This window comes from Vombatus ursinus, unplaced genomic scaffold (assembly GCF_900497805.2).
Source record: "Vombatus ursinus unplaced genomic scaffold, bare-nosed wombat genome assembly UNPS02009205.1, whole genome shotgun sequence".
In the NCBI taxonomy this organism is placed as follows: domain Eukaryota; kingdom Metazoa; phylum Chordata; class Mammalia; order Diprotodontia; family Vombatidae; genus Vombatus; species Vombatus ursinus.
Window position 1 is genome coordinate 31,023,220 of NW_020948983.1, and position 19,433 is coordinate 31,042,652.

The 19,433-nt window shown below is 44.4% G+C and overlaps 1 protein-coding gene across 3 annotated transcripts in view; it reads left to right on the forward strand.

Annotated features, from left to right (window-relative positions):
- The first annotated feature begins 909 nt into the window (after positions 1-909).
- NTRK3 (neurotrophic receptor tyrosine kinase 3) overlaps positions 910-19,433 on the forward strand; it is a 449,021-nt gene continuing 430,497 nt past the window's right edge. For all 3 annotated transcript variants that reach the window (XM_027852115.1, XM_027852116.1, XM_027852117.1), the window contains exon 1: positions 910-1,157. In XM_027852115.1, coding sequence (XP_027707916.1) covers positions 910-1,157 — 248 coding nt within the window. The remainder of the gene's footprint in view (positions 1,158-19,433) is intronic.

The window sequence follows — 19,433 nt, forward strand, 5'->3', positions numbered from 1 at the left end:
TAGTGGTGGTGAAGAGAAGCGAAGAGTGAATGGGTGGGTGGGGAGAGTAAAGAAAAGGATAGGAGAGAAAAGGAGAGGAGAGGAAAGGAGAGGAGCGGAAAGGAGAGGAGAGGAAAGGAGAGGAGAGAAGAGGAGAGAGGAGGGGAGGGGAGGGGAGAGAAGAGAAGAGAGGAGAAGGGAGGACTGACTGAGAGAGGGGCGTGGGGAACTGGGGAGGGGTGGGGGGAGATTCCGTTCTCTTGCTGCTCCCAGCAGAGGAGGGGAAGGCGGGTAACTGGGGGTGGAGTGGGGGGGGGGGGGGGGAGGGAGGGAAAGAGGGAGGGAGATGAGGAAGACGGTCCGATAACCCATCCCTTTCGGAAGGCAGCACTTGTCCATTTCTGCTGGCGCGCTGCAAGGCATTCGCTGTTGCTGCTGCGGCTGCAGCTCGGACTGCATCCTCCGCCTCGGCTCCCAGCGTGTGTGTATGTGTATGTGTGTGTGTGTTTTGCAGGTGTGTCAGTTTTAATTCTGCCCAGTAGGTGGGACTTGGTGACTTTAGCACCATTTTTTTTTTTTTTTTTTTTTTTGCCTCCCCATCTTCTGTTGCAATCCTCACAAGTATCAGAGTCAGAGAGAGCGGCTTAATTACCAACCTGGAATCAACAAGGCAGCAAAGGAGACCTAGCCACCATGCATTTCAGACCGCTACTGTAGGGGAATTACCGCGTATCTTCCCGGCGGCCACGATGGTTCCATCCGCTGGAGGATTTTGCATCTGATCACTCGGCGTTCCAAAGGCAGAGTCCCCCCCCCCCCCCTCCCCTCCCCCCTCCCTCACTGTCTTTGTTTCCTTCCCCCCTTCTCCCCCCCCCCCCCTCCTCTCCTCCTCCTCCTCCTCCTCCTCTTTTTTAGAAGCAGCAATCGGAGATGGATGTCTCTCTTTGCCCTACCAAGTGCAGTTTCTGGAGGATTTTTTTGCTGGGAAGCTTCTGGCTGGACTATCTGGGTTCGGTGCTGGCTTGCCCTGCGAACTGTGTCTGCAGTAAGACAGAGATCAATTGCAAGAATCCCGATGATGGGAATCTCTTCCCTCTCTTGGAAGGGCAGGATTCAGGGAACAGCAATGGCAACGCCAGCATCAATATCACGGACATCTCAAGGAATATCACTTCCATGTAAGTCAGTACCCCGGTCCTCTCGCTTAGCTCTCTCCTTCCCTCCGCCCCCCCCACCCCCACCCCTGACTTACAGCTCACAGTAGTGTGTTGTGGTGTGTGTGTGTGTGTGTGTGTGTGTGTGTGTGTGTATGTGTGTGTGTTTTGCCAGCGAAGATGCTAACGCAGTTTGCGTATTTCCAGGTGACTCCAGCCCGGGCTGTGAATGATCTTGTTATTTACTTGGTTTTTCCCAGCTCAGATTGTGATTGCGTCTCTTACAGCACCCCTGCCTGCCCTCTGCCCTCGCCCCCACCCTCATTATCATTCCAAGGAAGAGAATCTAATTTTCTGCCCCCACTAAATAGCAACAGTTTGGCCATGCTTAAGTAGGATAAAGTGAATGAGGTTTATTTAATTCCTCAGCGGTAGCAACAGCAGCAGCAGCGGCTGCTTAAGCTGGGAGGGCAGGAGCCAGACTTCTAGCAGCTCTAGATGAGCCTCAATGTTTAACTGTTTCCTTTTTGGGGGATGAAAGAAGCAGAAAAAAAGCCCGACAATGACAAGCAGACAAGTTTTCAGCTCTCCGGGCTTTTGGAGACTTCAGATGTGGGTAGGGTGTCATTCTTTGGTCACAGGCACAGATACATAGATCTTTACCCTCTCTACCTCCTGATATTTTCCACTCCAGGTCCCCATGTTTTCACCTCACCTTCTTTTCCCACAGGACTCTTCAGGGTACCCACAAATTATCTGCCTTTCAACTATTTTGGTTTTGAGATCCCTTCCAGAGGACTCTGAGACTGGGAGTGTAGGTAGAAAGGGAAAGGGCAGTGTGTGTGTGTGTGTGTGTGTGTAATTTTCATTTGAACATCCTCAATCTGTTTATTTGGAGTATTGAACTTTGAGTGGTATTTGCCTGGTTTAGCTTTATCTGAATCAGACACTTCTGGTTCATATCTGGGGGGCACAGTGGCCTTTTCCCTTTCTTCAAACAGTTTGTGTGAGTGTGTGTGTGGGGGGAGGGTTGGGATAAAGAGAGAGAGGGCAAGAGCAATGAAGCCTATGTTCTCAGTTGGCTTTTTATTTCTGGATCTGATCTGGTGAGGTGAACTCCAATTCTTATTATCATGATGAAAATAGAAATGTGATCATTTAGGGAAATTACTTCTCACTACTCAGATCCTGGAACTCCATACATGGGTGGAAATCTTTTTCCTGATAGCAAATCCAAGAAGGATTTAGACTGAAGTCACAGAGGGTGTTTGGGGGGCAATATGGGGGTTTGTTTTTCAGTCAGTCTTTAACCCTTCCAGATCAGTAAGTGGGCAAGATGCTTTGGGTCTCATCCTTCCTAGAGGTTCTCTTCTGCTTGGTCACAGTGTAATTGCTGCAAAGCCAGTAAAGAATTGCAGCTCTGCTCTCTTAAAAGCCCAGCCTTGTCACCTTCTTTGGCTAATGGTTCCTCCACACATGTAGTCTAGCTGTTCACAGACCTAGGGAATAACATAGCCGAAGAATTGTCCCTGACTCCTGCCCCAGGAAATGAGATTGACCCATATCTGTGTTCTATCCACCCACTCCCATATCCCCTTCCAAACCCAGCTTGAAATGAAAAGAAAAAAACAAGGTTGGCAGGGAGGGAAGAAGGGGAGGGGGCAGGACAAGCAGAATGGATGGAACTTGCTGTTCAGTCCATGGTTTCTCTTCTCTGCCCCTCCCTCCCGTCATGTCACAGGATTCTCAGGATTTGGTGAGGGGGTATAGAAAGGGGCTCCTGAATTGCTTTGATCCTCAGAGGAACTCAGATTTGGGGCCATCTTGGGCAAGGGCGATGATTGGTGCTTCAAACCCTTGGTCCAAGGCTGAAGAGTGGGAGTATTGCATTGTCAAGGGGGCAGGAGAGAATGGACCTCTGGGTAGCTCCATGTCAGCCCTTGGAAGCAGCTGAGATGGCTTTCAGTTTGCTCCCCGAATGTGGGGATGTGTTTATTTGTAGGAAAGCTGCTGGGAGAGATACTATTATGTAGGTTCTTTATATCCAAACAATGCTGTTTACTGCTTTGAAAATGAAAAAAAAAATGCCAATAAAGCAGCCAGGGAGGGAAGAATATCCAGTTGTAAAGGGAGGAGTTGGGTGTTGCAAGTCGGGGTGAAGGATCCTTTTAAAGTTGGAAGACTGAGGATGCTGCTGGAAGAGTTGGTGATGGAAAGGGGACTGGGACATTTGTCATGATTTTTTTCACCTCAGCTTCACAGCCGGATGTCCTGTAGAGTGAGGAGTGGGGAGATGAGGCAGGAACATGAACTATGACAGGGAAGGTAACACAGCTTCAGGGCTTTGCTTGGTCGGAAATCAAAGACCCCTTTCTCCCAAGTCAGTCCTAGCACTCAACTGGGGATCTAACTCAGGACTTGGTTTCTAGGAAAGTGGCATGGGTTGGACTTTCTGTTGGGTTGGCCAGTGGAGGACCATCACGGGTCAACTGGTTTGAAGTCCAGTGAATACTCTGTTAATATTTATTGTTCACTGCCCTGGGGAGGGGCATTGTCCTAAAGAAAATGTTAAAGCTAAGGTAAACATGGGGAACCCAGGTCTGGATAAATGGATAAACCCAGGTCTGGAGTCCTGGAAGGGTTGATAGGGGAAACAGAAATGAGTGGCTTAAAGGAAGGGAAAGGAAAATGCCTGGCAATGTTCTTCCCTGTTTTCCACAGTTTTCAAGCAGGCAAGCTTCTCCAAATCCTATCCTAAGGAAAGGACTTCAGTTGAAGGATGTTGAAGGGGAAAGTCTCCTTATTCTGTGCCTGTGATATTTGACATCCCTAATCTGGAACATATGTATATGTGAGTGGGAGATGGAGCCAAGGGACTTCCAGGCCCCATCCCAGACCCTACACCAGGCCCAAGGTCTTGGTGGTATTTTAGGGATAGAATCTATAAAAGACTTCAAGGATGCTGGATGCCCAATAATTATTGTATTAGTTGTTGATGCTAAAAGGAGTTTCTTTAAGGGTAATGACTTTGATAGAGTTCACTTTGTGTATAGGAAAGAGGCTGAGTCAGAAAGGTCAAATTTGAACTCGGCTTCTGGGTTGGCTTTAAGCTCAGACTTGGAGGAGCCAGTTATGGAAGCCCCAGTGGACAAACTCTTAGCTTCATCTTGTGTTTCTTGACTTGGGGTGAGAGATAGGACCCTCTCTTACAAGGAGCTAGGCCTTGTGAAGAGGGAGGAGAGGAAGGGAGCTTCTAACTCGGGCTTTTAGCAGGCAGAACCAATACCCCAGAGGCTCTTCTCTCTCATGAGCCTGACTTGGGACGGGATGGAAGACATATTCTGTTTCCCCACCAGTATGAACATCCCAAGTTAGGTACAAACCCACCTAATGAAAAGCACCATGACAAGCTCTGGCCATTCAAAGAATCATGGGATCAAAGATATAGAGCTGAAAGGGACCTCAGAGGTCATCTATTTCAACCACCTCTTTTTGTAACTGAGGAAACTAAGACCAGCAGAGGTTAAATGACTTGCTCACTCACTATAGACATCAAGTATGCTGACTCCAGAACCAGTGGTCTTTCAAATAAATCTAGCCATCTCCAGGACTCCATCAAACACTAGGGGCATCACTGTCCAAGGTCCGGTGGTGGATATTCCTCCCTGCCCTAAGGAAACCAGAAAGAGACCCTGCTATTATGGTATTCTTGGCATCTTTGGGTCTAAACAGTTAATATCTCCCTTTCCCTCACAAACTTGAGCTCTCAATTGACTAATTCCACACTTGGCAGGATGAATATGCTCTGTTCTTCCATTTTCATCTCCTGGTACCACAAAAGCAAGAGTGTTTGGCACATGGAGGATGATGTCTGGACTAGCTCCCGTAGGCCCCATCCCTTATCCAGTCTTGGGTTTGAATGGTATACTCTTATGGTCCCTAGGAGCCTAAGAGTGAAATGGAAGGTATTCTTGACTTCATACTAGGCATACATCTGCCATGTCATGCTGGCATTCTGAGAGATGTGCTGCCTTTGGCCATCAGGGACCATGTGTAATCCTATGGTGTTGGGAGAGTAGGCATATCCCACACACATAGCCACCCCAGCAGCTCAGATTGGATACTGTAATTCCCAAACTGGGACCCATGCTCCATTCCCTACCCACTAACAGGGTCCATCCCCTAGAGTTTGGCAGCTGTGGGTCTGTTGCCTGTCTGCTCCCTCTGGCTTCCTGCACACTTAGCTCATGTCATCTGTTGGCTGTGTGAATGCTCATTTAGAATCTAACAAAAGGCCTGGCTATTGAGCATCCTGCCCTGCCCAGTTCTTTGCCTCCTATTCTCCCTTAAGAGTTAAGGAAGCCGCAGCTGTGGCTACCAGAAGAGAGAGCTGATGTCTGGGGGAGAATTGGGAAGTAAATGAACCAGGCCAAAGGAGAGCTACATCTTAGCCTGGGGAGAAGAGAGACTGGAGCCTAGGAAACAGAAGGAGATCTGAACCACCGCCTAAGTGAAGGATCATGTGGGTGTTGGTGTTTGTGGGTCACTCATGGGAGCTGCTTTCATTGTCCTGGAAGATATAAAGAGTTAAAAGCTATCAGCATGTCTCCGTTTTAGAGGTGCCTCGTGGTGTCCCTTTGTTGAAGGCTGGAGTCCCTGGGGTCCCAGTGGCTGGGAAGTGATTCTAGAAGCAGAAATCGATATAGGCCTCTTTGGTTCTCTGTTCTCTCTATTCCGTGATCAAGAACTGCCAGTGTGGGACTGCCAGGCCTTTGGCTTTGGAATTTGGGGGCCATTCTTGTGGGCTTGAGTTTCCAGCTATCTTAGGGCCAGCAGGCCATTCCTGGGGAGGCTCTCTGAAGGCTTGCTTGCTTCTTGACTCTGCCAGCTCTGTGGGAGCTCAGTGGAGAGCAGCTGGATGAAACCAGTACAGCCTGGTCTTGGCTTTGATGCGGCCTCTTCACTCTCCCATGGCAATGCTGCTGGCCCAACTTTAGGCCTTAGAAACCAGAAATCAAACTGTTCTTTCATGCAGCTTTTGTGGACATTTGAGGACCCAGGCTTCATGAGACACATCTCCCCCTCCTCCCATCCCACTTCATACAAATATGCTTAAGGCCCAGGTAGTTAGTTTCAGTCATAATGCTTACTGTCCTAAGGGGGTGGCAGAAGAAAGTTTTTTTTAAATTCATTCCTCTAAAGGTGGGAGGAAAGCTTCACATTATTTTAAGCTCCCAGAAGAAGTTTGATATCTTCTTGACTGAGATAGAGTTTGATTCCAGAAAGTTTAAGGGGCCTGTCTGGAACCATTTTCCTTGGGGTTCTCTGGCTCCTTTATCTACCAGTTCCTTTTGGTACCCCACTGGCACTCAAATCAGAGGTTGAAATGCTTGTTCTGGGTTCTAGAAGCCCAATTTCCTAGTTGAACTCATTTCCATGTTCTGCACTTGGGTGGGTGGGGGCCGGGAAGCCATCTGTTTCTGGCAATGCCCTTCAGGTCTTTCTAACAGCCTGGAGACCTTCCTGGCACGATGACTGTATATTAGTCAGTCTATGGCACTGCAATGGGTCCCCTTCCTGACATCTCTTTTCAGTGGCTCATATGAAACAGTTCAAGGGGCTGGACCATTTCCATCTGCCTTTTGGTGTCTAGGGAACTGCAAGTAACATGTTGTAGCTGAAAGAGTCTGAAAGATGGGAGTCAGACCTGGGTTCTAGTTCCAGCTTAGCCACTGTATGATCTTGGGTAAGTTAATGAACTGTTCTTTGATCTCTGTTTCCTCATCCAAAGAATGATGGGGGGAGGATGTCAGAGTATAGAGTTCTTTTGAGCTCTATGAAATAAACAGGAATGATTCTGTAATCTAGAATCAGATTAACTCATCAATTTGAGGAAACTGAGGCTCAAAGGAGACAAGAGATATTTTTATAATCACAGAGATAGCAAACAGTAGGGATTTGAACCTAGGTCTTTGAATCCTAATTCCCTGCTCTTTTTTAATGTGTCATGCATCCCAATAGACCAGGCCAATTCTCAGGAATCTGTCAAGTGGTAGAGTTCCTGAGAGCAGAACTACTTGGGACACAGGATGGTTTTCCTTATAACGTTGTTAGTAAGTGGAAATAAAATGGTGGTGGGAGAAATTATGTTCCTCAGTTGGCTATTTTTGGCTTCTCATTGCCCCTCTCACCTCACAGAAAATACCCAAAATGTCCTCTGGGCTGATCTATACATTCCAGAATTCCACAACCATCCGATATTACCTGGGATTGCCAGCTATGCAGCAGAATCTAGAAAAGTGTGAAGTTGTAGTGTTAAGAGCCATGATTAGTGAACTAATGTATCCAAAATACTTTGTAGTCCTTGAGTTATGTAAATGTTGGCTATTATTATTATTATTATTATTTGGAGTCAAAGGACCTGGGTTCAAATCCTGGACCTCCCACAAACTAATGACTTTGAGAAAATCACTTAACCTCCCTGGAACTCATTTTCTCATGTAAAATGAGAGTGTTGTATTAGATGACCCCTAAGGTCCCTTCCAGCCCTAACTGTAATTCTGTGGAGTTCCTTGAGCATTTTTGTAGTAACAATAATAGCTTGCATTTAGATAGCACTCATAGGATCCCAGAATTAGAGCTGGAAAAGATCTTTGAAGCCATCTAGTCCAATCTCCTCATTTACATATGAGGAAACTGAGTCCCAGAGAGGTTAAATGACTTCTCTAAAGTCACACTGCAAGTAAGTGGCACAACTTCGATTTGAAATTGGATACTTATTTCTAAATTTAGCCCTCTTTCCACTAGACCATAATGCCTCTTAAACTTTGTGGTTTACATAATGAGTTCTTTATAACCACTCTTATCCTTTAAAAAAACAAATTAGGAAACTGAGGCTCATTGAGATGCAGTGACTTGCCTTGGGTTACATGGGGAACATAGCTAGCAAGTGTCAGAGCCAGGACTTGATCCTGGGTCTTTTGACTCCCAGGTCTTTCCACGTTCTCAAGAAGCCTTAGTAATTCAGGGAACTGTTTTTTTTTTTTTTTTTTTTTTTTGTGCTGATATGGGCTCACTACCCAGGGTATTATCAACTTGCTGGTAATGTAAGGGGATGGGACCTTCCATACTAGGCCATGACTGGCTGACCTATGGGTTTTCCATTGCCCTCTCTACTAAAGCTGTCCCTTGGGTTGGGATGTGTGGGGTTGGAAAGGAGCTGGATTTGAAGTGAGAGTGAATCTTGGGATTCTATTACTCTCCCTGGGGCAGTAAACTGGCTAAGCTGTTAGTAATCCATTTGGGAAATAGTAATGGAGGTTGGTTTAGGGGAGAGGATAGGAGAAGAACAGGAAAGGGTGGATGGGTAGAGTGTTAGATATACAAATGTTCTCTTCTAGGTCATGGACCTTTTTGTACTTTTTTTTTTCTCCCACTATTACCTCTGTCACTCTTATGTTTGACAACCTTCTAGGAAGGGTGCATAGTCAGTCAACAAGCATTTATTAAGTACCAGTTAAGCACTGTGCTAAGCATTGGGGCTACAAAAAATGGCATCAGACAACAGTAGTTGCTTTCAAGGAGCTAATGAATAGGGCCCCCGTTGGGCAGCCAGTAATTTAGAAAGGAGACCATGGGGCTTGTGTCCCCTCACCTACGAAAGGAAGGAGGGTCCAGTCTGGGTTAGTCTGAACCCCACCTATCTGTGGAGAGCTGATATGATAAATAACAGCTTCTTTATCTAGTACTTTACATCACACCTCAACTAATTTTCCCAGTGACTTTGTGATGTAGGTAATATGGTATTTGTCCCCATTACAGATGAAGAAATTGAGGCTTAGATTGATGTTTTATTTGACTCAATCCATGGCTTCTTCATTTTCCAACTGCGCCCTCCCTCCCCATCCTATTTTTCACTTCTTACAGCTACAACCTTATAATGAATTCAGCCAATATCATGGTATAAAGAAGAGTCCCCTCTAAGATAACAGGCCAAAGCCTAGCTATGTCAGCTGATAGTTTCTGAGAGCAGGATTACTTGGGACTGGTGGTTTTCCTCGAAATATTATTAATAGGTAGGATTTAAATGGTGGGGGTAGGGGATTGTACTCCTTGATTGGCTATTTTTGGCTTCTCGTTTCCTTTCTCTCACCTTACAGAAAATGCCCAAATGAGCTCTGGGTTGATCTATCCACATCACACTCCCATGACCATCCTTTATCGCTTGGGATTGCCAGCTTTTTGGCAGAAGCCTCTTTCTCTGCCTCTTCATCTTTCATGCTTGACATTCCAGATCTCCCCAGTCACACTTCTGCTTGTCTAGGCAGTTAGAGGAATGACCAAATCCCCTGTTGTAGGTCTAGATTATATACAGGCATGTTTGTCCAGACATCTCTAATACAGCATGGGTACCTTAAGGGTAGGGACAGTGTTTTTGTCTTTCTTCGTATCCCTAGCACTTAGCATGTTGTTTGACACATAGAAGGCTCTTAATAAATGCTTATCGACTGACTTGGTCAAAGTGGCAGTTCTATATCAGGTAGGACCTTTGCATATGTGGGGATAGGCATTTCTGGGCATGGTGTGGCACTATGTTTTTGATGTTCCCTTTGACTTGCTCATTCTTTGCCATGGACCTATTTGTTGAGAAGAGGTACTCTGTGTGTGTGTGGGGGGGAGATATGTGTATATCTGTTATTTTTCTAAAACAGCTAGATTTTGTCAAAGGAAATAGATGTTATAGTAGAAAGGATGAAGGAGACCTGGTGTCTGTTCTTGGCTCTACCATTAATGATCTGTGTGATTTTGGATGTCTGTGTTGTCTTCTTGGGCGTCAGCTTCCTCATCTGTAAAGAGGACAAGCTAGATAATCTCTAAGATCCATCAGAGTTCTCTATCCCATCATCTTAATGTAGGGGCATCAGACATGACATGGGACTCTTGAGTGTATTTCTCCATATTTAAAATGAAAGAATTGGATTATATGATCTTTAAGCTTTGTTGGCTCTGATATTATATGACAGATTCAATGACTGGGATAGGTCCTGTTAGGAAATTGCTAGAAATTCTGTGATTCACCTTCTCTGAGACTAGAAGGACCAGACACATATCTGTGGTGAGCAACTGGGATGGTAGCTATTGATTTATGTCTCTACCAGGATCAGCTTTATGGTAAAGTTTCCCTCTGCCAAAGGGGTTATGGGAGTAAGTCCCCTCTGTTGGATGGTATGGTAGCATGGTCAGGTGGAAAGAAGCCAGGAGACCTGGGAGACAGGAGCCCTGTCTACTAGTTCTGGCTTTGCTGTTGACCTTGTGACCTTGGACAAATCATTTAATCTCTCTGAGCCTTGGTTTCCTTATCTGTAAAATGAGGGGCTTTCACTGGGCCTAAGGTCCCTTGCAGCTCTGTTCTGCACTGGAACTCTGCAATTTTAGGTCACACTAGATGATTTCTAAGAGCCCTCCTGACCTGAAGCTTCTTTGAATGTACATTTCTGTAATCTGTAACCAGTTCTATAAGGGTATTAGCAGAGTGATCTTGAACAAACCATTTCCTTTCCTCAAGCTTCAGCTTCTCTCACATAGTAAGAAAGAAGTAAGACTAGCTGGGCCTATCCTCGTAAAGCATTCAGGACAAGAGATTAACAGAGATGGATTAAATTCAGAAACATCAGAATTCTTGATAAAGCCAGGAAATGTTGGTTTTTCCTTGGTGGGAATTTCTGGATCCCAGATGTTCTTGGGAGGGACATGATTAATTCAGTCTTCTAGGAAGGCTCACCTGCAGTTCAGTCCTAGATAGAGTTGCCCATTTCTGGGAAGATACCTGAGGAACCCCTTTCCTGGGGGTATAAGCTTAAAGAAAGAGAAACTGGAGGAAATATATTTTCTATTTAGCAGAACTTCTGAGTATCTCCAGGGAACTCCCCCAGTGGTTCCCATTTCTGGTTTGTGGAATTCTCAAGGAAGGGCTGGCAGTCCCCAGGTTGACTTTTCCTTGACCCTGGGGGCACTGGGTGGCTCAAAAAAAGCTTGGCTTTTTTCTCCAGGACATTTTCTGCATATATTTTCTTTTTTTTTTTTCTGGCTCAAGATGTGCTATTCTGTGTTTCAACTTAAAAGCCCCTCATTTTAGAAATAGAGAACCTGAGACGCAGAGACATTTGATGTCTTACCCAAGGTCGCATTGCTAGGTAATGCAAAGAAAGGACTAGTACCAAGGCTTTTGGAATCTCAATCTAATTGTCTTTCCACTTCCTCACCTGCTGGGCAGACATATGTATTGTCTAAGGACTTTTCTATGGTGTGGTCTCTCTCACATCATAGCCCAGCCCAACTCTTGTTCTGTGTGACTCCTAAAACCCAGAACCTCCCTTCTGCCTTGGTATCCCCTAAGGGTAATGTTTCCAAATTCAGTGTCCCCACAGGCAGCTCTGTGAGGATGGCAGCCCCTGAGGGCTCCTCTCAGCAGTCCAATTAGAAATGAACCCAAAGGTAGAGCTTATGCAAAGCAGTATTTATAGGGAAAGGGTAGAATTTGAAGATTCAGCAGGCCTCTGGAGTAGAGCTCTCCTTCCCCCTTGTCTCAGTTCCAGCATCTCTTCCAACAGAAGTGTCTCAGGGTCTGGCGGCAGAGAGATCTGGGGTTACAAAATAGAAGTCCTTTGGTACTAATTTCCTCTTAAGGAATTCCATAACTCCTTTGAGTGGACCAAAGAAAAACCTCAGTGGCTTTTCTTCTTGGTTTTAGTTTACGCCTATGTAAAATTAGTGGGTCCAGCTTGATGATCTTCCCCCTCTAATATTCTTTGATGGTGACATTTCAGGGAAGTGGGTTCCCTTGGTAGTGCCAATGTTGTCCCTACAGTCTCACCCAGGACAACATGGGAAAGGGATGGGGCAGGGTCAGGCTAGCAAAATGAATAAGGGTAGTTGGGTAAGGGAACATGTATTAGACAGCTGAGACCTGGAGGACTTGTATGTGCGGAGATTAGTTCTTTGACTCTATCTCAACTCTCCTCTCTACTCATACAGGTATAGAATAATAGGTATAGAAATGATCTTAGGGATCATTTGGTTTTACTCCCTCATCTTACGTATGAAACAGCCCCAGAGAGAGAGGACAAGGCAACGACTTGTCCAAGGTCACAAAGGCTAGGAGTGGAACTCAGGTTTTCTGACTTTAATAAATCCATAATTCTTTTGACGATACCATAAGTTCTTCAAGACTTGTTCCCAGATGAAAACTGTCATCTCTGAGATCCCTGCCCAACTGGGCTCCCTATATTTCTAGATGGCCCTTCTTCAGTGGGGTTTGTTCAGCTGCTGCCTGGTGCCTGTGCTTTTGAGGTCAGAGTAGCCAACATGGCAGAACAGATGTTAGCAGGGTCTAGTGCAGCATCAGGACTGTGCCAGGCTTAGCTTCCCATTGACTCGAGGCAGGATTATGCTGCTGAATTTCCAGTGGCTAGAGAGAACCCTGGCACCCAGGTGCTTTCTCTGGATCATAAAAGTCCTTGGGAAAAAGTTGCATGGGACCTCTGTGCACCTACATTTGGAAATATAGCTTCTTTCCAGATGGGTGACCAATGACCCTCAAAGAATTGCCTCACTCTTTCTGTCATTGAACGAGAACCCCTCTCTTACAGGTTGCTTTGGAAGGCAGCAGATTGCCTCTGGTTATTAAGGTCCTGCTCTCACCCCCTCCAGAACCTTAGTCTTACCTGTACAATGGGGATATAAATTTCTTTCAATGGGTCCCCACCTTGTGGCATGAGCCATGAGATGTATAGGAACCCTGGGAGGCAAAAGAAAGAAAGCTCTCCTGATGGGAGATAGACAGGTAGAAGTTGCCCTTTCTGAGGACCAGAGGAAGTTTGGGGGGCAAGAAGGTCATTCAAAAAGCAGAGTCAAAGCGCGTTCGAGCTAGAAGAACTCCTACAGATCATCTGATCCAACTTCTTCATTTTAAAGAAAAGGAAGCTAGGGCCTGGAGAGGTGGAGTTCCAAGTGATTTGGAACTCCAGTACTTTAGTGGCAGATCTAGACTGGGACCCTGGGCTCCTGAATTTTAATACTGTTCTGAGCCTCTTTCTCTGTTTTCTTCTAAGATCTTTATTAGGCCCTTTGTCAGCAGCTGCTCTGGGGTCTGTAGAGTTGGCAGCCCTTTCAGGGAATGTTTGCTGGGGATAACTCTGTGGAAAATTCCTTCAGTGGCTCCCAGCAATCTTTGGGAGAGGTAGAGGCTCTCTTTTGGGGAGAAGGAAAGAGGTTTTCTGCCTCTCCCTTTGCTTTGTCAACTGCTCAAAGAGGGCATCCCTGTGCTTCCATGACAAGCTTGTAGAAGGGGTAGCAATGTCTTCTCCTGCATGCTGTCTATACACCTGGTCATTCAACTGGAAAGGCTTAGTAAATGTGAAATAGCAACAAACTAAACCCCAAAGGCATCTGCATTCCGCCTGCTTTTTTTTTTTCCTAAAGGCCAAACATCAATCGACCACTAGAGGGCAGTGCTGTGCACGAGACAGTCTATGTGCAGGTGGAAGCAAGCAGAGGGAAACTCACATGAGCCTTGCTGGGAGTGTCGGTTCCATTCCTGAAAGCCCTTGGAGAATCAGTTCAGGGAGTGAGGACATTATCTGTGCTCTGGCAGTGTCCACACTGCTGCTATGGGTGAATGGATTAGTTGGAATTCTCTTTCACTTCTTTGCCAATCTAAATTCAATCTAGCCTTCAAGACCAGCTTCCTCCATGAAATGTTTCTTGACCACCTGAGCTCACAGTGAACTCTCTCTGGCCTGAGCCAAAGAGGGATATCTCCCGAGCTGTGACTGTATGGATCAATCATTTTGGGCCTTGGTTATCCTGTGCCTCGGGTTATTCTTCAGCTGCCCCATGGGGGTGTACCTGGTCCCAGCTAGATTGTAAGCTCCTGGAAGGCAGCAGGGACTTTGCCTTATATTTTTGGTGAATGCTTTTAAGCACCCAGGACAGTGCTGGGAATGCAGCAAGCACTCAGAAAACACGTGTTCTAAGAAACTCATCTGTGAATGAGAAGGGAAATTGGAGCAGAAGGCTTCTAAGGTCCCTTCCAGCTCTGACATTACGAGTGTCTGTGTTCTTGTTCTCTTAACTCTTTTCCCTTCTTCTGACATTTATAGTCTGTATCATACAGCTAAGTATCTGATTATATAGTATGTTGTATTGTCTTCTAGTTTCATGAATATTAGTTCTATTTTTTCTCAAATGAGTTCGAATTCCTTAAGGGATGAGACTATGCCTTCTAGCTCTAGCTTTATCTCTATCATTTCTCTCTATCATTTCTCTCTATCATCTCTTTCTTTCTCTCTCAATCTCATCTTTCTCTATCTATCATCTATGTATTGATCTCTATTTATATCTGCCCATGGCAACTTAGGATTTATAGGTGGAACGGATCTTGATGTCCAAAAGGCCTTGTTTTACTTATTTATTTTTAAAGCTTTAATATTTTATTTTTCTCCAATTACATGTGAAAACAATTTTTGACCTATTTTCACAATTTTTAAGTTCTGAATTATCTCCTATCCTCTGACCCTAAACCCCTCATTGAGAAGGCAAGCAACTTGATAAAGGTTATATATGTATAGTCATGTAAAATATATTTCCATATTACAACAGGCTTCATTTTACAGAGGAGGAAACAGGACCAGGGAGTTGGAGTGACTTCCTCAGTCATTAAAGAAGAGGTAGGATTTGAACCCTAATCTTTCAATTCTAGATTCTAGGCTACTACCTATCTATACTTATTTACTTTAATCTTTATCACAGCACTGGACATACAGTAGGTGCTTAGAAAGTACTTCCGGTTTTTTTTTCTTTTTCTTTTTTGGTGAGGCAATCGGGGTTAAGTGACTTGCCCAGGGTCACACAGCTAGTAAGTGTCACGTGTCCGAGACTGGATTTGAAGTCACGTCCTCCTGACTCCAAGACCAGAGCTTTATCCACTGCACCACCTAGCTGCCTCTTAGTAGGTACTTCTTGACTAAACTCTACTTGACTGTAATAGAATATGTAGGTTGATGACCTTGTTAAGATACTGCTATTCCTTACATATCTGCAAGGTCTAGGTGTAGAGCAGTATGGGGTATCTTATCTAAGCTCAGATTTAGAGTCAGAAGACCTGGGTTTGAATCCTGAGTATGCTATTATAAGATCTGTAACTTGAGTCAAGTTGCTTTACGTCTTGGTGCTTCAGTATACGACACAATGGACGGTGAGCTAGCCTCAAAGCCAGGAAGATCTGGGTTCAAGTCTAGCTTTTGACACATCCTGGCTGTATGGTAGGGCAAGTCACTTAACTTCTCAGGGCTGTAGTAGCTAAGACTATAAGATGCAAAGAAGGTGGTAACATTCATTGGTAGAGGGAGTTTCCTTGACAGAGAGTTCCTCATTCCAGTAAAATCACAGGTCCAGTTCCTACCCATGGGTGTGTGTGTGTGTGTGTGCATGTGCATGCACATGTGCACATACAATGCAATATGGAGACCTGGTATCTCTGAAGACATGAGAATCTTAAATGGTTCTGGACTGTTTGTTTTCCTGAACAGTATGAAGTCCACAGTGCCTAGAGCTCTCAGCACTATGGGATGTGTTAGAATTGACATATTGGCTTTCTAGTTAATCTCCATTCTTTTTCTCTTACCATAGTAAGTTTACACAAAATTTTGCCCATTCTGGCATTCTCTCTTTACAAAATACTACTTACAGTTGGCTCTTCAGCTGGATGAAGAGAGATGGAGAATGACTGATAATGAGCAAAGGACATAGTGCAGAAGGTTGGGAGAGAGGTAGTAAGTGTAGACAGTGTAGACAGTGTAGACATTCTTAATGCCAGGGTCTATAGAAGAAAAAGCCCTTGGACCAAGAGGAACAAGGGAATAAAGGGTTCATAAAGAACTGGAATCCTGGGCAAGCAGTGAAATGGGAAAGAAAAATAAAATTCAAAAGATATACCATGTCATAGAGTAAGGGTCTGGTCTCCTTTGGAATACAGATTCATTCTTCAGCTCTCATTTCTATCTGAATGACTTCCAAATCTCTATATCTAGTTCTGACCTCTCACCCAAGCTCTAGTCCTATATGTCTAGCTACTCATTGGATGTTTTCACTTGGATGTGAGCCTGTTCCCTTAAATTAAATCTATCCATGCCCAACTGTTTGTGTTTCTCACTCAAATGAGTTCCTTGACTGGACTTTGCTATTTATGCTTAATAAGGTCACCATCCTCCCAGTCACACAAATTTATAAAACTGGAATTCTTTTTGGTTCTTCCTCCTCCTTCATCCCCTCCTAACTGGTTGGTCACCAAGTCCTATTGATTTGTCCTTTGGCTTATCTCTAGAATTTGGCCTTTTCCATTCCATTCCTATGGCTGCCATCCCTGTCTAGTGTTATTCCTCTAAGTTTGGATTTCTTCTATGGCCTAACCTTGGTTTCCCAGCTTCCATCAACTCTTCCTTTCAATCTGTCTTACATGCCACTGCCAGATTGTTCTTCCTCATATGCCACTTTTCTTCATGTCCAGAGAGCTACATTCATTTCCCTTGCTCATATGTATTCAATAGCTCCTCATTTCCTATGGGATAAAGTACAAACAGCCTGGAATTCTAGGCTCTCTAGGATATGACCTTAACCTGATCTCCCAATACTTCCCTTAAATTTTATCCTCTACTCTAATTAGATCAGTTTCTTCACTCTTCCCAAACATATCATGTTTATTTTCACCTCCAAGTCTTTGCTTACATCATTTCCCCCAAATGAAGTGCCATTCTCATCTCCTACTTATCCATCAAGGTCCAGCTCGAGTGCCATCTCCTCTGTGAAGACCATCCTGTTTATGGTGATCCCTGTTGTATCTGAATTCCTGAAGCACTATTGTTTATATCAGTGTTTACCAATTCTAGGTCTGCTGATTGGCCCTGGTCTGACAGTTTTTTTGCTAGTTAAAAAATTTTTCACTAAGCAAAGGTCCTTGCTTCTTAAAACCTATTAATTTAAGAAAGAACTTGATTCTTCCTTTTCCCTGCATTTTATCCTTCACATTTTAAGTTCCCTCCATCTCCCTGCCTGTCTTAACAGCTGAGACATGAGGCACAGAGGCTATGGAGGTAAAAGCAGTTTAATTACTTAGATATTTTATTATAGCTTGAGTTGGGAGTCACTGTTTATATGGCTCACCTTGGAAGTGACTTTGGCTGTTGTTGAATGTTACAGATGTGCCTCTGATTTTTCCTTAACTCCCCTAAGCTACTTGAGACCAGGGATTGAGTTTTATTTTTGTATCCTTAAAAATATGTAACAGAACTCTGCACAGAGTAGAAACTCAGTATCTTTACTGAATGGATGGAATTAATTGGTAAAAGGAGAATGAGAGTGTTGGATATATGGAAAATGAGGATCAATAGTACTTTGCAAACTCAGATGCTATAGCAAGGCCACAGAATATAATGCCAGTAGGATATGAACTTCTTTAGGGCAGGGACTGTTTTCAGTTTTGTCATTGGATCCGTAGAGCCTAGTACAGTGCCTTGCACCTAGTAGGTATGGAATAAATGAATATTGAATGAGAGTAAATGCATTCAAGTTTTTGAGGGCTAGGTGTGGGTCAAAACAAAGTGATGGCAGAGAGAAAGGATGAGATAAGAACCATATTTCTAGATAAAGATGTGTGAAAAGAAAAAAAGCACAGTTAAAATATAATCTTACTTTGTGGGTTTGGAAATCATCAAAACTGCATGCAGTTGGTAGAGATTTCCACTGGAGGCTTCACAGAGAACTCTAGATCTTGGAGACCTTGGTCAGTGATGATTCAGGAATGCCAGGTCCACAACAGATGCTACCATCTGAGATTCTACTGATTATTTTTTCTATCCTCACTTATGGTGTACTCACCGTTGGCCTTACTTAGCTGATAAGATTGGCCTAGCATGGCAGCAACAAATATTTGATTTGTTGGATTTGAATGGAGGAGGTGGGGAGGAACACGAAGACAGAGACTGTCTTTTTCTTTGCATTTCTCCTAGTGCATAGAATATAGTCCGTATAGTAGGCAATAAATGTTTCTTCATTTGAATGGGATGTCTCCAGATATGGAGGGAGGATTGTTTTAACAACTCAGATTCATCAGTTCCAGGAAAAACCACTAGAGGGCACTAGACCATGGTTTATATGGATAAGGGTGTTTTTACCGTCCCCCTATTGGGATTGTGCCTTTAAGGCAGGTGCTGGCAGCAATCTAGATCTGTAGCAAAGCCAAGGTTTCTGCGTGTACCTGCGTGGGCATGGTGGAAGTAGTGAATCTGTCACCACTCGATTCAAACAAAGCCCAGACCACTGGGCTTGATTTCTGAATCCCTCCTCCCTTGCTTCCCCACGAGTGTCTTACCGGAAAGCTGGAGTTATGACACAGCCTAAGAACTATGTTAGGACCCTGTGTTTCCTTACCAGTTATTTCACTGTAAAATGAATGTTCTATGGTCACCTGTCAGTTGGGGAGTAAGTGACACCCAGTGACTAGGATGAAGACAAGCCAGTTCTTTCTTCTAGTGGTATTTAGTGGAGATGAGGTGCTGCATTTTGTTTGGGGCCAGATGAGGCTAATCTTGTGACAATTGTTGCTGCTGAGTTGTTTTCCAATCATGTCCAACTCTTCGTGACCCCATTTGGGTTGTTGGTTTTTTTTTTTTTTTTTTTTTTTGGCAAAGAGACTGCCATGGTTTGCCATTTCCTTATCCAGCTCATATTACAAACAAGGAAACTGAGGCAAACAGGGTTAAGTGACTTGTCCAGGGTCACAAAACTAGATCTGAACTCAGGAAGAGGAGTCTTCCTGAGCTGAGGCCTAGCACTTTATCTACTGAACCACCTAGCTGCCACTAATCTTATGACAAGGAGGCAGTTAAATACAAGAAGAGTTTTTTTTTTTTTAAAAAATGGATTTCTTTTCTTCTCAAACTGAGCCGGTTAGAAATGATCCTCTGAACGTGCCAGTTATATGAGTTTGAAAGGGGTTAAACCTGTCTTTGGAACCCTGGAGCAATGGCAGGTGGTCAAGGCTGGAACATCCAAGTGTGCTAATGATCAGGTTCATTCCTGCCAGTGAAATGTGCTAGAGAAAGAGCAATGCCTTTGTAGAGGTGGAAAGATAATTGGGCTGGCTGAATATGTTTGAGCAATTTTGCTTCTCTTTTCAAGATATTAAAGTACACCAGAGAGAGGCAGCACGGTATAGTAGAAGCTCTGGGTTCAAGTTTTCCCTCT